Consider the following 25,349-nt stretch of genomic DNA (forward strand, 5'->3'; position numbering starts at 1 on the left):
AAAAGATACACACCACTATATATAAAATAGATAAACAACAAGGGTTTACTGTATATAGCACAGGGAATTATGTTCAATATCTTATAATAACCCATAATGAGAAAGATTCTGAAAAATAATCTATAATGGGAAAGAATTATGAATATGTATGAATTACTTTGCTGTATACCTAAAACTAACACAATATTGTAAATCAACGATAGTTCCAAAAAAATTTTTTTTATAAATTATAAAATAAATGCCCAGTGATAAAAAAAATAGTTGAGTAAATTAAGGTATATTGATGAGACATTATACTGTATTACACTATAGCTCAAACTATGGCCTGTGGGCTGAGTCCAGTCTACTGCCTGTTTATTTTTTCCTGCTTTTGTCAATAAAGTTTTATAACAAAACAGCCACATTAAAAAATAAATAAATTTACGTCTTCATTATATACTATTCAAAAATGATTAAGTGATCTTTAAAATTATTTGTAGCTGGGAGGAAAAAAAGATATATATATACAGGTTGTGCATGTGTATGTGTATGTATGAAATGAATGGCAGCAATGATATAAGAAATAGGAGGGAAGAATTGGGATTATTTTGGTATTAGAAGGTGCTCAATACTATCTGTGAAGTGGTGTAGTGTTATTTGAAAGTAGACCTAGATTGGGTGCAAATGTATTTTACAAATTCTAGAGATTGGTTCAAGATGGTGGAGTAGAAGGACGTGCACTCACCTCCTCTTTCGAGAGCACAGAAATCACAACTAGCTGCTGAACGGCCATTGACAGGAAGACGCTGGAACCCACCAAGGAGGATACCCCATATCCAAAGACAAAGGAAACGCCGCAATGAGACGGTAGGAGTGGCGCAATCACAATAAAATCAAATCCCATACCCACAGGGTGGTCAACCCACAAACTGGAGAACCATTATACCACAGAAGTCCGCCCACTGGAGTGAAGGTTCTGAGCCCCATGTCCAGATTCCCAGCCTGGGGGTCCGGCAACAGGACTGGGAATCCCCAGGGAATATGGCTTTGAAGGCCAGCGAGATTTGACTGCAGGACTTCCACAGGACTGGGGGAAACAGAGACTCCACTCCTAGAGGGCACACACAGAGTCCTGTGCACACCAGGACCCAGGGGAAAGGAGCAGGGGGCAGCTGTGGCTCACCATGGGGACAGGAGCATTGGCAGCAGTGGTTCTGGGAAGCGCCCATTGGCATGAGCCCTCCTGGAGGCTGCCATTGGTCCCACCATACAGCCTGTAGGCTCCAGTGCTGGGTCACCTCAGCCAACAACTAAGAGTAAGGGAACACAGCCCCACCCATCAGCAGACGACCAGGTTAAAGTTTTACTGAGAATGGCTCTCCCCACCAAAGCAAGACCCAGTTCTATCACCAGTCCCTCCCAACAGGAAGCTTGCACAAGCCTCTTAGATAGCCTCATCCACCAGAGGGCACACAGCAGAAGCAAGAAGAGCTACAATCCTGCAGCCTGCAGAATGAAAACCGCAATCACAGAAAGTTAGACGAAATGAAAATGCAGAGGATTATGCTGCAGATGAAGGAACAAGATAAAACCCCAGAAATATAACTAAATGAACTGGAGATAGGCAACCTTCCAGAAAAAAGAATTCAGAATAATGATAGTGAAGATGATCCAGGATCTCGGAAAACAAATTCTAGGACAAATACTAAAAAAAAATTTAAAAAGAGAATAAACTATAACATATATGCTAAGAAATGAGAGAAAATGTAATCACATAAATACTCAACTAAAACCATAAAAGGCATCCACCAGAGGGCAGATAGCAGAAGCAAGAACTACAATCCTGCAGCCTGTGGAATGGAAACAACAACCACAGAAAGTTAGTCAAAATGAGACGGCAGAGGAATTTGTGAAAGGACAAGATGAAACCCCAGAAGAACAACTAAGTGAAGTGGAGATAGCCAACCTACCAGAAAAAGAATTTAGAATAATGATAGTGAAGATGATCCAAGATATGGGAAAAAGAATGGAGGCAAGGATAGAGAAGATGCAAGAAATGTTTAACAGAAACCTAGAAAAACTAAAGAACAAACAGAGATTAATAATACGAGAACTGAAATGAAAAATACAGAAGGATTCAATAGCAGAATTAAGTGAGGAGAAGAACGGATAAGTGACCTAGAAGATAGAATGGTGGAAATCACTGCCACGGAAAAGAATAAAGAAAAAAGAATGAAAAGAAACGAAGACAGTCTAAGAGACCTCTGGGACCAACATTAAACACACCAACATTCGCATTATAGGGGTCCCAGAAGGAGAAGAAAGAGAGAAGGGCCCTGAGAAAACACTTGAAGAGATAACAGCTGAAAACTTCCCTAACATGGGAAAGGAAACAGTCACCCAAGTTCAGGAAGTGCAGAGAGTCCCAGGTAGGATAAACCCAAGGAGGAATACACCGAGACACACAGTAATCAAATAGACAAAAATTAAAGACAAAGTATTAAAAGCAACAAGAGAAAACTGACAAATAACATACAAGGGAACTCCCAAAAGGTTATCAGCTGATTTCTCAGCTGAAACTCTGCTGGCCAGAAGGGAGTAGCATGATATATTTAAAGTGATGAAAAGGAAGAACCTACAACCAAGAATACTCTACCCAGTGAGGCTCTCATTGGGATTTCATGGAGACATCAAAAGCTTTACAGACAAGCAAAAGCTAAGAGAATTCAGCACCACCAGACCAGCTTCGCAACAAATGCTAAAGGAACTTCTGTAGGTGAGAAAGAGAGCAGCAACTTAAAACAATCTTGTACATATACAGACGGCTATATCAAAACCCCATGGGAACAGCAAACCCAAAAACTACAATAGATACACACAATAAAGAAAAAACAACTCAAACACAACACTAAAGATGGTCATCAAACAAGAGGAGAAGGGAAGAAAAAAGACCTCCAGAAACAAGCCCAAAACAATTAACAAAATGGCAATAGGAACATGCATATTCATAATTACCTTACATGTAAATGGATTAAATCCTCCAACCAAAAGACACAGACCTGCTGAATGGATACAAAAACAAGACCCATATATTTGCTGTCTACAAGAGACCAACTTCAGACCTAGGGACACATACACATTGAAAGTGAGGGGATGGAAAAAGGTATTCCACGCAAATGGAAATCAAAAGAAAGCTGGAATGGCAATACTCATATCAGACAAAATAGACTTGAAAACAAAGACTGTTATAAGAGACAAAGAAGGACACTACATAATGATCAAGGGATCAACCCAAAAAGAAGAAGATATAACAACTGTAAATATATATGCACCCAACATAGGAGCCCCTCAATATATTGAATATAAGGCAAATACTAACAGCCATAAAGGGAGACATCGACAGTAACACAATAACAGTGTGGGACTTTAACACCCCACTTTCATCAATGGACAGATCATCCAGACAGAAAATCAATAAGGAAACACAGGCCTTAAATGACACATTAGATCAGATGGACTTAATTGATATTTATAGAGCATTCCATCCCAAACCAGCAGAATAAACATTCTTCTCATGTGCACACAGAACATACTCCAGGATTGACCACATGCTGGGCCACAAAGCAAGCCTCGGTAAATGTAAGAAAACTGAAATCATATCAAGCATCTTTTCTGACCACAACACTATAAGATTAGAAATAAACCACAAGAAAAAAAAGCTGTAAAAAACACAAACACATGGAGGCTGAACAATATGCTATACTAAACAACCAATGGATCACTGAAGAAATCTAAGAGGAAATCAAAAAATACCTGGAGAAAAATGAAAACAAAAGCACAATGATCCAAAATCTATGGAATGTAGCAAAAGCAGTTCTAAGAGAAAAGTTTATAGCAAAACAATCTTACCTCAGGAAACAAGAAAAATGTAAAATAAACGACCTAACCTTACACCTAAAGCAACTAGAGAAAGAAGAACAAACAAAACCTAAGTCAGTAGAAGGATATCATAAAGATCAGAGCAGAAATAAATGAAATAGAGATGAAGAAAACAATAGCAAAGATCAATGAAACTAAAAGCTGGCTCTTTGAAAAGATAAACAAAATTGATAAACCTATAGCCAGACTCATTAAGAAAAAAAGGGAGAGGACACAAATCAATACAATTAGAAATGAAAAAGGAGAAGTTACAACTGACACCACAGAAATACAAAGGATCATAAGAGATTATTACAAGCAACTGTATGCCAATAAAATGCACAACCTGGAAGAAATGGACAAATTCTTAGAAAGGTACAATCTCCCAAGACTGAACCAGGAAGAAATAGAAAATATGAACAGACCAATCACAAGTACTGAAATTGAAACTGTGATTTAAAAACTCCCAAAAAAACAAAAGTCCAAGACCAAATGGCTTCAAAAGCGAATTCTATCAAACATTTAGAGAAGAGCTAACACCTATCCTTCTGAAACTGTTCCAAAAATTTGCAGAGGAAGGAAAACTCCCAAACTCATTCTATGAGGCCACCATCACCATGATACCAAAACCAAAGATACCACAAAAAAAGAAAATTACAGGCCAATATCACGGGTGAACACCAGAGGCAAAACTCCTCAACAAAATACTAGCAATCCAAATCCAGTAATACATTAAAAGGATCATACATCATGATCAAGTGGGATTTATCCCAGAGATGCAAGGATTTTTCAATATCACAAATTAATCAGTATGACACACCACATCAACAAATTGAAGAATAAAAGCCATATGATCATCTCAATAGATGCAGAAAAAGCTTTTGACAAAATTCAACACCGATTTATGATAAAAGCTCTCCTGAAAGTGAGCATAGAGGGAATGTACCTCAACATAATAAAGGCTATATACGACAAATCTACAGCTAACATCATACTCAATGGTGTAAAGCTGAGAGCATTTCCTCTAAGATCAGGAAAAAGACAAGGATGTCCACTCTTGCCACTTTTATTCAACATCGTTTTGGAAGTCCTAGTTACAGCAATCAGAGAAAACAAAGAAATAAAAGGAATCCAATTGGAAAAGAAGTTGTTAAACCATCACTGTTTGCAGATGACATGATACTATACATAGAAAATCCTAAAGACGCTACCAGAAAACTACCAGAGCTCATCAATGAATTTGGTAAAGCTGCAGGTCACAAAATTAATGCACAGAAATCTGTTGCATTTCTATACACTAATAATGAAAGATCAGAAAGAGAAATTAAAGAAACAATCCCATTTACCATCGCATCAAAAAGAATGAAATACCTAGGAATAAACCTACCTAGGGAGACAAAAGACCTGTACTCCAAAAACTATAAGACACTGATGAAAGAAATCAAAGACAACACAAACAGGTTGAAAGATACACCATGTTCTTGGATTGGAAGAATCAATATTGTCAAAATGACTATACTACCCAAGGTGGTCTACAGATTCAATGCAACCCCTATCAAATTACCAATGGTCATTTTCACAGAACTAGAACAAAAAATCTTAAAATTTGTATGGAGACACAAAAGACCCCAAATAGCCAAATCAATCTTGTGAAAGAAAAATGGAGCTAGAGGAATCAGGCTCCCTGACTTCAGACTACACTACAAAGCTATAGTCACCAAAACAGTATGGGACTGTCACAAAAATAGGAATATAGATCAATGAAACAGTATAGAAAGCCCAGAAATAAACCGACGCACCTATGGTCAATTAATCTATGACAACGGAGGCAAGACTATAAAATGGAGGAAAGACAGTCTCTTCAATAAATGGTGCTGGGAAAACTGGACAGCTGCATGTAAAAAAAAATGAAATTAGAAAATTCTTTAACACCATACACAACTCTTAGAGGAAAACATAGGCAGAACACTCTCTGACATAAATCACAGCTATATCTTTTTCAATAAATCACAGCAATATCTTTTTCAATAAATCACAGCAATATCTTTTTCAATCTGTCTCCCAGAGAAATGGAAATAAAAACAAAAATAAACAAATGAGACCTAATTAAACTCAAAAGCTTTTGCACAGCAAAGGAAACCATAAACAAAACGAAAACACAACCCACAGAATGGGAGAAAGTACTTCCAAAAGATGCAACCAACAAGGGATTAGTCTCCAAAATTTACAAACAGCTCATGCAGCTTAATAACATAAAAACAAACAACCCAATCAAAAAATCGGCAGAAGACCTAATAGACATTTCTCCAAAGAATACATACAGATGACCAAGAGGCACATGAAAATTGGTCAACATCGGTAATTATTAGAGAAATGCAAATCAAAACCATTGATGCAATGAGATATCACCTCATACCAGTCAGAGTGGCTATCATCAAAAAATCCACAAACAATAAATGCTGGAGAGGGTGTGGAGAGAAGGGAACCCTCCTACACTGTTGGTGGAAATGTAAATTGGTACAGCTACTGTGGAGAACAGTATGGAGGTTCCTTTAAAAGCTAAAAGTAGAGCTATCGTATGATCCTGCAATCCCACTCCTGGGCATATATTCAGAGAAAAGCATGATCCGAAAGGATACATGCATCCCAATGTTCACTGCAGCACCGTTCACAATAGCCAAGACATGGAAGTAACCTAAATGTCCATCGACAAATGAATGGATAAAGAAGATGTGGTACACATATACAATGGAATATTACTCAGCCATAAAAAGAATGAAATAATGCCATTTGCAGCAACATGGATGGACCTAGAGATTGTCATACTGAGTGAAATCACACTGAAATCACACAGAGAAAGACAAATATCGTATGATCTCACTTATATGCGGAATGTAAAAACAAATACACACACACACACAAACACACACACACAAATGAACTAATTTACAAAACAGAAAGAGACTCACAGACTTAGAGTACAAACTTATGGTTACCAGAGGGGAAGGGCGGGGGGGAGGGATAGTTAGGCAGTTTGGGATTGACAGGTACACACTGCTATATTTAAAATAGATAACAAGGGCCTACTATATAACACAGGGAACTCTGCTCAATATTATGTAACAACCTAAATGGTGAAAGAATTTGAAAAACAGATACATGTATATGTATAACTGAATCACTTTGCTGTACACCTGAAACTAACACAACATTGTTAATCAACTATACTCCAGTATAAAACAAAAAGTTAATAAATAAATACATACATACAAAATCATAAAAGGAAGTATTACTGAATCACTTTGCTGTACAGCGGAAATTAACACAACATTGTAAATCAACTATACTTCAATAAAATAAATTTTAAATAAATAAATCCTCCATTTTATATATACACACAAAATAAAACACAAACAGCAGAAAAGAGTGGAAGACAAAAATATGAACAAAGAACAAGGGCAATGATAGAAAATAGTAATAAATATGATAGATATCAATCCAACTATATTAATAATCACTTTGAAAGCCAATGGTCTAAGTATAATAATTAAAAGACAGAGATTGCCAGAGTGGATCAAAAAACAAGACCCAACTATATGTTATCTACAAGAAAGCCACTTTAAATATAAAAACACATGTAGATGAAAAGTAAATGAATGGAGAAAAATATACCATGCTAATACTAATCAAAAGAAAGTAGAAGTGCTATATTAATTTCAGACAGAACAGACTTCAAAGGAAAGAAAGTTATCAAGGATAAAGAAGGGCATAACATAATGATAAAGGGGTCAATTCTCCAAGAAGATGAAACAATGTATACGCAGCTAACAAGACTGTCTAACTACATGAGACAAAAAATGATACAACTGCAAAGAGAAATAGATGAATTCACTATAATAGTTGGAGACTTTAACACCCCTCCATCAGAAATGAACAAATCCCTCAGGCAGCAAATCAGTAAGAACATATTTGACCTCAAAAACATCAATAAACTGGATAGAAATGCACATCTATAAATTACTTCAGTCAAAAAGAGCAGACTACACATCCTTCTCAAGCTCACATGGAACATTAACCACAATACGCCATGTTCTGGGCCATAAAACTCACCTTAACAAATTTTTAAAAATAGTAACCATACAATGTCTGCTCTTAGACCAAAATAAAGTTAAACTAGAAATGACACAAAAACAGTTGGAAAACCCCCAAATATGTGGAGATTAAACAACATACTTCTAAAAATATATAAATCAAGGAAGAAATATATTAACCTAAATGAAAATGAAAAGACAACTTGTGAAAATTTGTGGAATGCAGTGAGAGCAGTGCATAGAAAATTTACAGCACTGAATGCATATATTAGAAAAGAAAGATCTAAAATCCATAGTCTAAATTTCTACCTTAGGAAACTACAAAAAGAAGAGCAAATTAAGTCCAAAGTAAGCAAAACAAATAAATAAATAAATAAATATCAATAAGCCAAGCAAACTAAGAAAAAGAAAGAGCAGGCACAAATTACTAATATCTAAAATGCAAGCGGGACATCAGTACAGATCCTATGAACATTAAAAGGAAAACAAAGGAATATTAGGAACAAACCATATGCCCACAAATTCGACAACCTAGATGGAATGGACCAATTCCTTAAAAGATACAATGTGCCAAAACTCACATAAGAAGAAAAAGACATGCTGAATAGGCACCAATTTATTTAAGAAATTGAATCAGTAACTTAATAACCTTTTAAAAAAGGAAAGCACTAGGCCCAAGTGGCTTCACTGGTGAATTCTACCAGACATTTAAGGAAGAAATTATACCAATTCCCTCCAATCTCTTTCAGAGATAGAAGCAGAAGAAATACTTCTTCCTAGTTCATTCTATGAAGCCAGCATTACCCTAATAAAACAACCAGACAAGGACACTTCAAGGGGAAAAAAACCAAAAAACCAAAAAAACACTACAGACCAATATCTCTTCTCAGGAATATAGTTGCAAAAATCCTCAATAAAGTGTTAACAAATCAAATCCAACAAAGTATAATTATATGCAGTGACCAAGTGGGATTTATCCCAGGTATGCAAGACTGGTTCATCATTCAAAAATCAATTAATGTAATCCATCACATCAAAAGCCTAAAAAAGAAAAATCACACAATTATATCAATAGATGCAAAAAGCGTATTTGAAAAAATCCAACACCCATTCATGAGAAAACTATCAGTAAACCAGGAATAGAGGAAAACTTCCTCACCATATTTCATGGTGAGAAACTAGCTTTCCCACAAGGATCAGAAACTCATTAAGGATGCCCATCTCACCCCTCTTTTTCAACATCACACTGGAATTCCTAGCTAATGCTTTAGGACAAGAAAAGGAAATAAAAAGTATACAGCTGGAGAAGGAAGAAATAAAACTGTGTTTGCAGATGACATCGTGATCTGTAGAAAATCTGAAAGACTCAACAAAAAAACTCTTGGAACTAATAAGCAATTACACTAAGTTGCCAAATACAAGGTTAATATACAAGTCAACTGCTTGCCTATGTATCATTTATGAACAAATGAAATTTGAAATTAAAACAATACCATTTATATTAGCATCCTACAAAAATGAAATGTTTACATATAAATCTAACAAAATATACACAAGATCTATATGATGAAAATTATAAATTCTTGATGAAAGAAATTAAAGAAGAATTAAATAAATGGAGACAAGAGTCCATGTTTATCGACAGGAAGACTCAATATTTTCAGGATCCTCAGTTCCTCCTATACTGATGTATAGATTCAGTGCAAGTCCAATCATAATGCCAGTAAGTGATTTTGTGGATACTGAAAGACTGATTCCAAAGTTTATATGGAGAGGCAAAAGACCCAGAAGCGCCAACACAATAATGAAGGAGAAGAACCAAGTAGGAAAACTGACACTTTCTGAATTCAAGACTTACTATAAAGCTACAGTAATCAACACAGTGTCGTACTGGTGAAACAGACAAATAGATCACCGTAACAGAACAGAGCCCAGAAATAGACCCATGTAAATATAGTCAACTGATCTCTGACAAGGCACAAAGGCAATATAACAGAGTAAAAGTAGCATTTTCAACAAATGGTGCTTGAATAACTGGACATCCATGTAGAAAAAAATTAATCTAGACACAGACTTTAAACCCTTCACAGAAATTAAATCAAAATGGATCGTAGACCTAAATGTAAAATGCAAAACTCCGAGAAAAAAACATAGGAAAAAACCTATATGACCTCGGATATGGTGATGAATTTCAAGATACAACATCAGAGATACAATCCTTGAAAGAAATAACTGATAAGCTGGACACACTAAAATTTAAAATTTCTGTTCTGTGAAAAACAATGTCAAGAGAATGAGACTGGGAGAAAGACATTTGCAAAAGACACATCTGATAAAAAACTATTACCCAAAATATACAAAGAACTCTTAAAAGTCAACAATAACAAAATAACCCAATATAAAAATGGGCCAAAGACATTAACAGATACCTCAGCAAAAAAGATATACAACTGGAAAATAAGTATATGAAAAGATGCCCCACATCACGTCACCAGGGAAGTGAAAACTAAAACAACAATAAGACACTACTTACACACCTATTAGAATAGCCAAAATTGAGAAAACTGAAAATAACAAATGCTGGCGAGCATGTGGAGCCACAGAAACTCTCATTCATTGTTGGTAGGAATGTGAACTGAAACAGTCACTTTATAAGATGGTTTGGCAGTTTCTTATGAAACTAAGCATACTCTTACCATACGATCTAGCATTTGTGCTCCTTAATATTTACCCAACAGAGCTGAAAACTTATGTCCACAAAGAAACCTGCATCTGATGTTTATAGCAGATTTATTAATAATTGTCAAAACCTAGAAGGAACCAAGATGTCCTTCAGATGTAGGGATAAATTCTATTAAGTAGATGAATGGATAAACTGTGGTACATCCAGACAATGGAATATTATTCATTGCTAAAAAGAAATGAGCTATCAAGCCATAACAAAACATGGAAGAACCTTAATTCATATTACTAATCGAGAGAGCCAATCTGAACAGGCTACAAAATGTATGATTCCAACTATAAGACAATGTGGAAAATGGTAAAGTATGGAGACAGTAAAAAGATCAGCGGTTGCAGTGTGGGTGGTAGACTTGAATAGATGGAGTACAGAGGAATTTTAGGGTGGTGACAGTACTCTGTATATAATAATGATGGATACATGTCATTATATACACTATCCAAACATACAGAATGTACAACACCAGGAGTGAACCCTAATGTAAACTGTGGACTCAGGGTGCTTAAGACATGTCAATGTAGGTTCATCCATTGTAAAAAATGTACCACTCTGGTGGGGGATGTTGATAATGGCAGAGGAAATGCATGTGATGGGGGCAGGGGGTATATGGGAAATCTCTGTATCTTCCTCGCAATTTTGCTACGAACCTAAAACAGCTCTAAAAGATATAATCTTTTAAACAAAAGTTGATAGACTGTTAAAAAAAATAAACACTTGAATTTGAACACAAAATCCAAAGATATACCTTGCTCATGGACTGGAAGATTAATATTGTTAAAGTGACCATACTCCCCTAGGCAATCTACAAATTCAGTGCAATCCCTACCAAAATACCAGTGGCATTTTTCACAAAACAAGAAAACATAAATCTAAAATGTGTATGGAAACACAAAAGACCCCAAATGACTTAAACAGTCTTGAGAAAGAAGAACAAAGCTGGAGGTATTACTATCCTTGATTTCAAACTATACCATAAAGCTACAGATGTCAAAACAGTATGGTACTGGCACAAAAACAGACATATAGAACAATGGAACAGAATAAAGACCCCAGAAACTTACATGGTCAACTAATCTATGATCAAAGGGGCAAAAATAAACAATAGGGAAAAGATATCCTCTTCAATAAATGGTATTGGGGAATCTGGACAGCTACATGCAAAAGAAGCAACCTGGACTACCTTCTCACACCATATGCAAAAATAAACTCAAAATGAATTAAAGACTTAAATGGAAGACCTGAAACCATAAAACTCCTAAAAGAAAATATTGGCAGTACACTCTGAGATCAGTCTTAGCAATATTTTTTTGAATATATCTCCTTAGGCAAGGGAAACAAAAGCAAAAATAAACAAACAGACTACATCAAACTAAACAGCTACTGTACAGCAAAGGGAACTATCAACGAAACGAAATGGCAGCCTACTGAATGGAAGAAGATATTTGCAAATGATATATCTGACAAGGGATTAATATCCAAAATATACAAAAAATTCATACAACTTAAATCAAAAAAAAACAAGCAACCCAATTAAAAAATGGTCAGAGGATCTGAATAGACATTTTTGTAAAAAAGACATACAGATGGCTAACAGATACACAAAAAGATGCTCAACATGACTATCATCAGGGAAATGCAAATAAAAACCTCAATGAGATATCACCTCACACTTGTTAGAATGGTTATTATCAAAAAGACAGCAAGTGTTCATAAGGATGTGAAGAAAAGGGAACACTTGTGCACTGTTGGTGGGAATGTAAATTGGTGCAACCACTATAGAAAACAATATGGAGGTTCCTCACAAAATTAAAAATAGGACTACCACATGATCTATCAATTAACTTATGGGTATTTTTCCAAAGAAAACAAAAACACTAATTCAAAAAGATACATGCACCCCTATATCGAGTGCATCATTACTTACAATAGTCAAGATACGGAAGTAACCTAAGTGTCTACCAACAGATGAGTGGATAAAGATATATATATATATATATAGACACACACACACACATATATACACACACACCCCATATGGTTAATAGACCATGATATATATATATCATGGTCTATTAACCATAAAAAAGAATGAAATCTTGCCATTTGCAACAACATGGATGGACCTAGAGGGTATTATGGTAAATGAAATATATCAGACAAAGAGAGACAAATACTGTATGATTTCACTTACACGTGGAGTCTAAAAACAAAACAAATGGATAAACATAACAAAACAGAAGTATTCTCATAGATACAGAGAACAAACAGGTGATTGCCAGAGGGGAGAGGGATGGGAGGGAAGAGTAAAATAGGTGAGGAAGACTAAGATAAACAAAAAAAATGAGTCATGGGGATGAAATGTACAACATGGGGGAATACAGTCAATACTAGTGTAAAAACTTTGTATCGTGACAGATGGTAACTAGACTTATCTTGGTGATCATTTTGTAACGTTAGAAATATCAAACCACTAAGCTGTGAAGCTGAAACTAACACAGTCAATTACACTTGTACTTCAACTTTTAAAAAGGTAATTTAATATATCCACTTGTACATTTCATTCTGAGGAAAATCAATAGCAAATAGCTTAATAGTCAGAAAAAACAACTTGACTTTTGTTATGTGTTCACGGAAGAACATTTAGAAAAATTACCAGCAGAGTCAAAAAATCTGCTATACAACATTAACTATAAAACCTATAGTTAATGCTGTATTCTGCATTTAAGAGTTTGTTAAGAGTGTAGATCCCATGTTATCTTACCATAATAAAAAACTCCGGAAGGAAGGAAGGAAGGAAGGAAGGAAGGAAGGAAGGAAGGAAGGAAGGAAGGAAGGAAGGCAGGCAGGCAGGCAGGCAAATCACTAGGGAAAACATGTGCTTTTAAAAAAAGGGTGCTAGAACAACTACTTATCCATTTTATTATCTGTTAATTTTGTTTTTCACAAGCATATACATAAAACTAAAATCCAATCTAATTTATACTTTCAAAAAACTTTTCCAAAATTGATAAGTCAAATAAGTATGTTATATCACTGACAATTTTCTAAGAAACTGTATGAATTAGGCCATTAAGTGTACATACCTGATAGCTATATCAATTTTTATGGAATTAATAATAACAGCTGCCAATTTATTGAGCAATATCACACACCCTAATAAGCATTTTATAGGCATTATCTCATGTAAGCCATAGCAAAATCCTGTAAGATAGGTATCATTATACCCCATTATTATTCATAATAGCAGACCAAATGCCCCATGACAAGAGAATGGATAAACAATGATATATTCATACACTGGAATACTTACAGCAATAAAAAGGAATAAATTAAAACTATGTATATCTATCTAAAAGAACCTCAGAAGCCAAAGACTGTGTGAAAATTGCAATTCTCAGAAGAATATATAACATCTTAATATATAACATCTTTATTCCATCTGTTATATAGTTCAAAACCATACTGAGCAGCAAGAAAACCAATACATGTCAGAATAGGAAGTAAGAGTGATATAACTGGGGAAGAGAACACAGTCATTCAGTGATATTTGGTAACATTCTACTTCTCAAGCTGGATGGCCAATAAACAGGAATTATTTCTACTTTTTCTTTATACACGCTTCATATATATTCTTTTCTATGCATGAAATAGTTCACTATAGATGGAAAATGAGTACTATCAAAAAGAAAGTCATTTATACATAAGCTATTATAGCTGTGTGTTCTTAAGCAGAGAATATACAACTGAAAATAGCTGGACTGCATCTGCATCTCAAGATACCACCCTCAAGAGAAAATAAAAGTGATAAGAATACATTGATAAAATAAGCAAATCCATTCTTATTTTTCTAAGACAAAAATTTTTAACAGATTAATTTAGAATTAATCAAAACCTATAGAACCTAATCCTTAAATCTTAACTTTTGAAGACTTAAGACTCCTAACACTTTAGCCAAAGACTATCAGTGACTCAGCCGGAGTCATCAATGCCCAGGTAAGAGATCCAAATTCCACACCCTTTCTGTCACATTTTCTCTCTTAATTTCTAGATTTCTTTTATACCTTGGGCAAGTCAGTTGTTCTCCCATGACCAAACAACTTTGCTTTGATCTCTTCTACTTTTCTCCTGTCATCTTCGTTTAATTCTGAAATGGAGTAGCCACACTCATGAGCCATATTAAACTTCAGATTCCAGGCTAGAGAGAAAAGCATAAAAACATTCAAGATCATACAATGCAAAAGTATCAGTGATTATAAGAGCACAGAAGATCATCAATATATGCAATTTAATGCCCTACCACAGTGCTTAGTAAACAGTGTGTACTCTCAATTTTATGACAAACTATCAGAAGTTCTTGAGAGACATAATTTCACTGAAAAGTCAGATTTTTTAAAAAAACATTCTACAGACATTTCTCCAAAGAGACCACTTTAAATATGGTATTCAGCCATTTTATCTTTATCTTCCTTCCAATCAAAAGAGTCCCTATGTCTCCCCAATTAGTTCCTGCTACAGTCACTGCCACTTCCAAGATAGTTAATATTTTAAAATAATAAATAAAACTTGAAGTTTTTGGAGAATCAAAATATGCATAAGTGATAGAAGGAATGGTGTAGGAAGTTAATCTCAAGAGAAGATTTCCAAGTAGGCCTGAACTGCTTGTAAGTTGCCTTCCAAAACATATTTATTCGCCATGTTGTCTTAAAGACTTTTTTTCTTTTTTTTTAATGGAATTCTACAATTAGAGATTAATGGAATTTAACTCTAACCCAAGTTTTAGTGTGAAATACCTTGATTTGGTTTTTTCTGACGTCTATCTAAGATCTGCTTTAAGAATTTTATTAGAAAAGTGGATAGAAAGTATATGCAGTTTGATGATACAGAGTGACTTAGAGAAGCACAAATTGAAGTTTTTTACTGCCTCCAAAATAAGGACAGTGCAATGAAAAGATCAGGAAAACATCCAAGCTTTAGGAGTTTGGAAACCCAAGTTTTATCTCCCCTTTTCTTCAGACATCAGAACTTACTTTTCCTTAAGACCTTAAACTAGCACTATTAATACTGTGACTTCATTATTGGTTAAATGACTTTATTCTGGGTTGCCGGTAGAAAATGTAATCATCTAACAGTTCTACAAGAAAATTAATTTAGAGCTCCAAACACTTAACTTTAAGCAAATTATTAAACTATAATGTTTATGAGTTTAACCTGCCTTTATAACAAATTATCTTCTCCTACCTCGTGCCCGTACCCGAGATTCCTCCTCCTCTGCATTTCTGAGTATTTGTTTAGCACGGTTCAATGAGGATTCACATTTCAGAAGGTTTTTCACATGTGCAGCCAGTGAATCTACACTGCTACCACCACCATCGTCACTCTCTAACACACCCTCTTCCTCTCTGCTATCTGTCATGCTTGTCTTGGGTGAAGAATTTGGAAAGAAGTTTAGAAGCACATCAGAAACTGACTCCAAGGAATTACTGTCCCATGAGCAGGAACTTGCATCACTACTTGAATCACTTTTAATGACAGTCATCATAGGAATAACAATCTTATTCTCAATGGTTCTACTATACCCTTCAGGGTCAGATCTCATGACAGATCTGGCTGCTTTACATTGCCTAAGGGTTTCGTCTAATGCCACTCTGGCTTTGCTTTCTGCTTCCTGTAAAGGACTTCTAACTGTAGTTGAACTAATAAACTCCCAATTTTCAGTGCCTCTCTGGCATTTCAGATTCGTCTGTGTGCTAATATCCTTCTGTATGCACTTGTTGCTTAGGCTTTCTTCTGTGAATGGCTGTCTCTGAGACAAATCACCATTAGATGCATCAGCTGTGGGGGGTTCTTTGAAGCAAACCACCTTCTTAGATTGTATAAATGAGATATCACTAACATCTCTGAAAGGGACAAGGGGAACAGGAAAATTGCATCGTCTCAGTGCTATATTTTCTGCTTCCATTAAAAGTGTCTGAACCTCTTTAAGAGTTTTGGAACTGTTTTCCATATCCTGGATTTCCTTAGAGCCAACATCTTCAAAACCTGAAGATTCTGGCTTATTTATTACAACTGTACCATCAGCCTGAGAATTCAAAGGCATATTGTTTGAGATAACACTGGCGTTAGAAGAATCCAAATTATCTATCAGCCTTTGGACATGGTCTGAAACAAGTCTGTGCTTCTCACTATGTGAATAAGTACTAGGGGGAACTGTTGATAACCCAGTAATCTGACCAGCTTGCCCAAGACTACTTGAGAACTTCAGGTTATTTTCAGTTAGATGTCTTTCTGGCAAATCCTGTTGGTAGAAAAGAATTGGTTTCTCTCTAAGTGAAAAGGAACTAGGAGGAACTGCTGGTAACACAGTTTTTTGGTCAGCTGGTCCAGGAACTGTTGAAACCTTCAGTGAATCTTCAGTGAGATGTTTGTCTGGCAATTCCTCTGGGCAGAAAATATTAGATTTCTCTCTCTGTGAAAAGGAACTAGAAAGAGGTATTTGTATCCAAGAATTCACATCAGTTGGTTCAGGAACAGATGAAATCTTAAGAATATCTCCACTTTGATGTCCATCTGGCAACTGCTGTTTAAAGAAAATACTGGGCTTTACTCTCTGAGAATAAGAATTAGGAAAACCTGTCAGTAATGGAGTCTTCTGGTCGTCTGGTCCAATCACAGTTGAAGTCTTAGGCTTTTCTCTACGTGAGCAGGAACTAAGGGGAGCTGATAGTAACTCAGCCTTCTGGTCATCTGGTAAAATCTTGAGTTTCTCTTTATGTGAGTAAGAACTAGAAGGCCCTGTTGGTATCTCAGCGTTCTGGTCAGCTGGTCCAGGAAGAGCAAAAACTTTTAAAGTTTCTTCAGTAAGATCTGGCAACTCCTGCTGGTAAAAAACATCGGCCTTCTCTCTATATGAGTAGGAACTAGAGGGGACTGTTTGTATCCCAATCTTCTGGTCAGCTGGTCCAGGAACAGCTGAAACTTTCAAAGTTTCTTCAGTAATATCTGGCAACTCCTTCTGGTAAGAAAAGATGGGGCTCTCTCTATGTGAATAGGAAGTAGGGGGCACAGTTCGCATACCAGTGGTCTGGTCTGCTTGTCCCGGAAGCTCTAAACGTTTTAAAGCATCTTCATTAGGATCTGGCAACTCTTGCTGGTAAGAAATGATGGGCTTCTCTCCATATGAGGAAGAAGTAGAGATTATTGATGGTATCCCAATCTTCTGGTCAGCTGGTCCAGGAACCTCTAAAACTTTTAAAGCCACTTGAGTAAGATCTGGCAACTCTTGCTGGTAAGAAATGATGGGCTTCTCTCTATATGAATAGGAACTAGATGGTACTGCAGGTATCCCAGCCTTCTGGTCAGCTGGTCTGGGAGCAGCTGAAACATTCAGAGCTTCTTCAGTAAGATATCTATCTGGTAAGGCCTGCTGGTAGAAAATAATGGGCTTCTCTTTATGTAAGTAAGAATTAGAGGTTAATATAGGTATCCCAGTCTTCTGGTCACCTGTTCCAGTAACACCTGAAACTTTCTGAGCCTCTCCAGTTAGATGACTATCTGGCAACTCCTGTTGGTAGAAAACACTGGATTTCTCTCTATGTGAGTAAGAACCAGAAGATTCGGATGTCCCAGTCTTCTGATCAGCTAGTCCAGAAATAGCTGAATCTTTCAGAGCCTCTTCAGATAGATGACTGCCGGGCAAGGTTTGTGGGTAGAAAATACTGTGCTTCTCTCTATGTGAGTAGGAACTAGCAGGTACTGAGAGTATACCAGTCTTCTGGTCACTTGGTCTAGACGCAGGTGAAACTTTCAGAGCCTCTTCACTTAGATTACTATCTGGTAACACCTGCTGGTAGAAAAAACCACCTGGCTTCTCTCCAAATGAGTAGGACCTAGACGACCCTGTTGGTATCCCAGTGTTCTGGTCAGCTGTTCTAGGAAAAGCTGAAACTTTTACAGCCTCTTCAGTTAGAAGACTGTCTGGCAACTCCTGCCTGTAAAAAATAATGGGCTTCTCCCTCTGTGAGTAGGAACCAGAGGGTACTGTCTGTATCCCAGTGTTCTGGTCAACTGGCCCAGGAATAGCTGAAATTTTCTGAGTCTGATCACTTAGATGACTGTCTGGCAACTCCTGCTGATAGATAACACTGGTCTTCCCTCTATGTGAGTAGAAAGCAGGGGGTGCTATTGGTGTCCCACTCTTCTGGTGAGCTAGTCCTGGAAGAGCTGGAACCTTCTGAGCCTTTTTAGTTAGATGACTATCTGGCAAATTCTGTTGGTAGAAAATACTGGGCTTCTCTCTATGTGAGTAAGAAGTAGAAGTTACTATAGGAATCCCAGTTTTCTGCTCAGGGGGTCCAGGAGCAGGTGAAACTTTCTGAGCCTGTTCAGTTAGATGACTGTCTGGCAACTCTTGCTGGTACAAAATACTGGGCTTCTCTCTATGTGAGTAAGAAGTAGAAGTTACTATAGGAATCCCAGTCTTCTGCTCAGCCAATCCAGGAGCAGCTGAAACTTGTTGAACCTCTTGAATTACATGACTGTCTGGCAACTCTTGCTGGTACAGAATAGTGGGCTTCTCTTTATGTGAATAGGAAGTAGAGGGTACTGTCAATATCCCAGTCTTCTGCTCAGCCAATCCAGGAGCAGCTGAAACTTGCTGAACCTGCTGAATTAGATGATTGTCTGGTAACTCTTGCTGGTACACAATACTGGGCTTCTCTCTATGTAAATAGGAAGTAGAGTGTACGGTAGGAATCCCAGTCTTCTGCTCAGCCAATCCAGGAGCAGCTGAAACTTTCTGAGCCTGTTCAGTTATATGACTGTCTGGCAACTCTTGCTGACACAAAATACTGAGCTTCTCTCTTTGTGAGTAAGAAGTAGAAGTTACTATAGGAATCCCAGTCTTCTGTTCAGGGGGTCCAGAAGCAGCTGAAACTTTCAGAGCCTGTTCAGTTAGATGACTTTCTGGCAATGTCTGTTGATAGAAAATACGAGGCTTCTCTCCATGTGAGTAAGAGGTAGAGGATGCAGTAGGCAACCCAGTCTTTTCATCAACTGGTCTAGGAGAAGGTGAAACTTTCAGAGCCTCTTCTGGTAGATGACTGCCTGGCAAGGCCTGTTGGTAGAAAATACCAGGTTCCTCTCCAACTGAGTAGGAACTAGCCGGTACTGTTGGTTTTCCAGTCTTTAGATCAGCTAGTCCAAGAAGAACTGAAACATTCAGACCCTCTTCAGTTTGATGACCATCTGGCAATGCCTGTGGGTAGAAAATACTGTGCTTCTCTCCAAGTGAGTAGGAACTTGGAGGGACTGTAAATATACTTGTCTTCTGGTCACCAAGTCCAGGAACAGCTGCAACTTTTAGAGCCTCTTCAGTTAGATGACCATCTGGCAAGCCCTGTGGGTAGAAAATATTTGGCTTCCCTCTTTGTGAGTAGGAACTAGAGGGCACTGTTGCTATCCCAGTCTTCTGGTCAGCTAGCCCAGGAACAGCTGAAACTTTTAGAGCCTCTTCAGTTAGACGACTGTCTGCTAATGTCTGTTGGTTGGGAGTATCAGTATGTTGACCAATATTCTTCACTTGAGGAGACCTTCCAGCCAACTGAGGAAAGTCCTCAGGGGACAAGGATAAATGAGATACAGTGTCTGAATCTTCAGGAGTGGTAGTGATGCCTGGTTTCAAGGTGGGTTGAGGAATTTCAGCTATGTCTCCTTTGGACGTATCCCCTAAAGAAAAAGAGATTTGTTAATACTGTTGATATTATATATATATATATTGAATTAAAAAGATTCCTTTTATGCACTAAAAGAAATAAAGCAAGCTTTCCTTCCTTTGGCCTTTATGCTTCCAGAAAGGATTCCTAAAGAAATACTCATCAGAAGAAATAAAGATTTATATATAAAGATATTAATTACAAAGTGATTTATAAGAGCAGACTAATGTGGAAATCATTAAATATTCAACGAGAGTAATTTTTTTAAATAGTAGTATATATATTTTATGGAATATTATGTGGATCTTAAAATTTAGATTTTAAAGAATTTTCAATGTGATGGAAAAATCCTATCTACTATGGGATTTGATTTCCCCCTAAGCTAATAAGTTAGCCTGTTATTGTGTTATGTATGTTGTCAGAAGACGTAAGACTCCTCAATCAGAGACAAAATACTTTACTCCAAGGCATAGCAAAGGATCATCAGCTTATTTTCATGAAATCCCCTTTCCCCTAAGTCATATGAGGGCAAAGCAATATAGCCCAGATGGATGCTATGCATGCAGTGGATTTAACTGACTCTCCTAATAAACACACCCTGAATAAAATATGTATTTTTAATTAAATGAAACTGTAAAGACTCTAAAGGTTACACTACGGAGTTTGAAATTAATTCTACATGGCATGGGGAGTTGTTGACAGATTTGATCAGAACTGTACTGCAGAAATACAGATTCTCTTGAATCTGGGTGGAAGGGAATGCAAAAGCGTGGTAAGCAGTACTATCTAAAAGAACTTTCTGCAACAATGGAAACGTTCTATATTTGTACTATCTAATACTAAATGAAAGTAGCTCTAAATAGCAGTGAAAAGTAAATGACTGCAATCAAAATTACAAGATTTGACATTCATTTGCTGATTCAAAAAAATGAATGTCTACTATGTGCTAGTCACTGTTCTAGATATAGAAAATAGAGCAATAAACAAACAGACAAAACTTACATTCTAATTCTCCCTCACAGAGCTTACATTCTAATAGGACGAAGCAGACAATAAACAAATTACTAAAACATACACTATGTCAGACAGTGATAAGATGATTATATATACAGCAAGTATTATCTCTACATTACATTAAGTTTCAAAGATGATGATATAACAGTGCTTCTCTTTGTGGAGATCTTGTTAACTTGCAGATTCTGAGTGAGTAAGTAGGTCTGGGGTGGGATCTGAAATTCTGCATTTCTAACAAGCTCCCTGATAATGCCCAATACTACTGATCCTCAGACTACATTTTGAGTAGTAAAAATATATAATTTTTCTAGAGTTGTATGTTGAGTAAGTGACAAAAACAGGCACTTTATTAACCTTTTAATCCTAACTCCAAATTTTGAACTCTTTTCACTACAACTAACTGCCGTTCTAAATCCACTAATGAGCTTCAAAAAAGTAGCTGAAGGTATGATGAAACAGCTTGAATAATGATTGTAAAGTAAAGAAGTAAAGTACCAAGTACTAACTCTTCAAAAAAACTAAACGACAAGGAACAATGTAACCTGCATAGTAACTTGAGAAGGAAAATGGGATATAGAAATTTTTGTGAGAAAAAAACAGCTCAGAAAATTAATAAATCAACAAAGACTGACAAACTGAACAACCAACAGGTCAAAGAAGAAATCAAAAAGGAAATAAAAAATACCTGGAGACAAATGAAAATGGAAATACAACATACTAAAACTTACGGGATACAGCAAAAAGTTCAAAGAGGGAAGTTTATAGTGATAAATGCCCACATCAAGAAACAACAAAAATGTAAAATAAACAACCTAACTTTACACCTCAAAGAACTAGAAAGAGAAGAACAAAGCCCCAAGTTAGTAAGGAAGGAAATAACAAAGATTGGACTTGAAATAAATGAAATAGAGACTAAACAGACAATGTAAAAGATCAATGAAACTAAGAGCTGGTTCTTTAAAAAAGATAAACTAACACTCCTTTAGCTAGACAGAGGAAGAAAAAGGACTCAAATAAATAAACTGAGAAATGAAAAAGGAGACTTCCAAATAATAGCACAGAAATAACAAGGGTAAGAGACTGCTATGAACAATTTTAGGCCAACAAATTTGACAACCTAGAAGAAATGGATAAATTCCTAGAAAAGTACAATCTACCAAGTCTCAATCATGAAGAAATAGGAAATCTGAACAGCCTAGTAAGGAGATTGAATCAGCACTCAAAGTGTCCCAAAAGGGACTTCTCTGGTGGCACAGTGGTTAAGAATCCACCTGGCAATGCAGGGCACACAGGTTCAAGCCCTGGTCCAGGAGGATCCCACATGCCAGAGAGCAACTAAGCCCATGCGACACAACTACTGAGCCTGCAAGCCACAAACTACAGAGCCCAGGTGCCACAACTACTGAAGCCTGCATGCCTAGAGCCCGTGCTCCACAACAAGAGAAGCCACCACATTGAGAAGCCCACACACCACAACGAAGAGTAGCCCCCACTTGCCACAACTAGAGAAAGCCTGTGTGCAGCAACAAAGACCCAATACAGCCAAAAATAAATAAACAAATAAATAAATAAATAAAACGAAGCAATGAGATATTAAAAAAAAAAAAGTGTCGCAACAAACAAAAGTCCAAGACCAGATAATTTCACTGTTTTATTCTATGAAACATTCAGAGAATTAAGACCAATCCTTATCAAACTTTTCTAAAAAATACAAGAGGAGAGAACACTTCCAAACTCATTTTACGAAGCCAGCATTACCCTGATACCAAAACCAGACAAGGACATTACACGAAAAGGAAATTACAGGCCAGTATACCTGATGAATTTAGATGTAAAAATCCTCAACAAAATATTAGCAAACCAAATTCAACAATACATGAAAGGGGTGATATGCCATGATTAAGTGGGAATTACTCTAGGGATGCAAGGATGGTTCAACACCCACAAGTCAATCAATGACATACACTTTGTTAACAAAATGAAGAATAAAAATTATGATCATCTCAATATATGCAATATATTGGGATTGATATATATACACTGATATGTATAAAATGGATAACTAATAAGAACCTGCTGTATAAAAAAGTAAATTCAAAAAAAAAAAAAAGCTTCCTATGAAGGGTAATAGGTCAGGAAGCAGAACTTGTTTCTATCTCTACATCAGTCCTTATCTTCCTGAGTGACTATGTCTGAATTACTTCTATAGCCTTCAGTTTCCTCATTTACCTTACATAGACTTGGAATTTATAACCTCATAACACTGTATAAATCTCTCAAATTTGAGTGGCTCCCTTGGCCTAACAACTGATTCATTTTTGCCCCATTAAACAAACCAGTGTTTTGGAAAAAAATGACCAAATGCATCCAAGGCCATGCTGGGTAAGTAACTGACCTGGACTCAGAAACCTCGGTTTTTGGTAATCATTCTGTAATCAACTTCCTTTATGGCCTTAGGAATTTTGCTTGGTCTCTGTGAACTTAGATTTTCTCATCTGTAATAGGGAAGTATATGAAAACCAAGACCCCTATCCACTACTCTTATTTTTTTCCTACAACAAACTATATCATTTTATAATGTAGAATTTCCTCAGCTTAAAGTACATTATTTCTAGTGTAAAAAAATAAATGATTTTCCTTAAAAAAAAAAAGGCATTTGACAAGATTCACTACCCCTTTATGATAAAAACTATCAACAAAAGGGATACAGAAGGAATGTACCTCAACATAATAAAGGCCATATACAACCAGCCCACAGCCAACATCATACTCAGTGACTCAATGGTGAAAAGCTAAAAGCTTTCCCTCTTAAGATCAGGAGCAAGACAAGGATGCCCACTCTCATCACTTTTACTCAACATAGTACTGGAAGTCCTAGTTGGAGCAATTAGGCAAGAAACAGAAATAAAAGGTATCCAAGTCAGAAAGGAAGAAGTAAAACTGTCTCTATTTGCAGATAACATGATGCTATATATAGAAAATCCTAAAGACTCCAACAAAAAACGATTTCAGTAAAGTTGCAGAATACAAAATTGCTATACAAAAAACAGCTGCATTTCTATGCACTAATAATGAATGATCAGAAAAAGAAATTAAGGAAACAATCCCATTTACAACTGCATCAAAAAGAATAAAATACCTAGGAATAAATTTAACCAAGGAGGTGAAAGAGCTATACACTGAAAATTATAAGACTGGAAGAATTAACATTGTTAAAATGTCCGTATTACCTAAAGTAATCTATAGATTCAATGGAATCTCTATAAAAATACTAATTGCATTTTTCACTGAAATAGAAGAAGCAATGCTAAAACTTATATGAAAGCACAAAAGACCCAAATGCTCAAAGCAATCTTCAGAAAAAGGAACAAAGCTGGAGGTATCACACTCCCTAATTTCAAATTTTACTACAAGTCTATAGTAATCAAAACAGCATGGTATTGGCAGAAAAAGACATAAAGATCAATGCAACAAAATTGAGAGCCGAGAAATAAACCCACACAAATATGAACAATTAATTTATGACAATGGAGCAAAAAACATACCATGGAGAAAAAACAATCTCCTCCATAAATGGTGTTGGAAAACCACCACCGCACGGGAAAAGCACCTGCAAAGGAATGAAACTAGACCACCATCTTACACCATACACAAAAAGTAACTCAACATGGACTAAAGACTTGAACGTAAGACCTGAAACTATAAAACTCCTCGAGAAAACATATGCAGTACACTCTTTGACATTGGTCTTAGCAGTATCTTTCCTGATATGTCTCCTCAGGCAATGGAAACAAAAGCAACTACATCAAACTAAAGCTTCTGCACAGCAAAGGAAACCATCAACAAAATGAAAAGATCACCTACCAAATAGGAGAAGCTACTTGCAAATCATATATC

At 36.3% G+C, this 25,349-nt stretch overlaps 1 protein-coding gene across 1 annotated transcript in view; it reads right to left on the minus strand.

Moving 5' to 3' along the window:
* ALMS1 (ALMS1 centrosome and basal body associated protein) overlaps positions 1–25,349 on the minus strand; it is a 166,450-nt gene that overhangs the window by 81,235 nt on the left and 59,866 nt on the right. Inside the window, exons 9-10 of the mRNA XM_036873812.1 lie at positions 15,967–20,451; positions 14,790–14,923 (exon numbers count right to left, since the gene is read on the minus strand). Of these exons, the coding sequence (XP_036729707.1) occupies positions 14,790–14,923; positions 15,967–20,451 (4,619 nt within the window). The remainder of the gene's footprint in view (positions 1–14,789; positions 14,924–15,966; positions 20,452–25,349) is intronic.

The sequence above is a fragment of the Balaenoptera musculus genome, chromosome 13, assembly GCF_009873245.2.
Source record: "Balaenoptera musculus isolate JJ_BM4_2016_0621 chromosome 13, mBalMus1.pri.v3, whole genome shotgun sequence".
Lineage (NCBI taxonomy): Eukaryota > Metazoa > Chordata > Mammalia > Artiodactyla > Balaenopteridae > Balaenoptera > Balaenoptera musculus.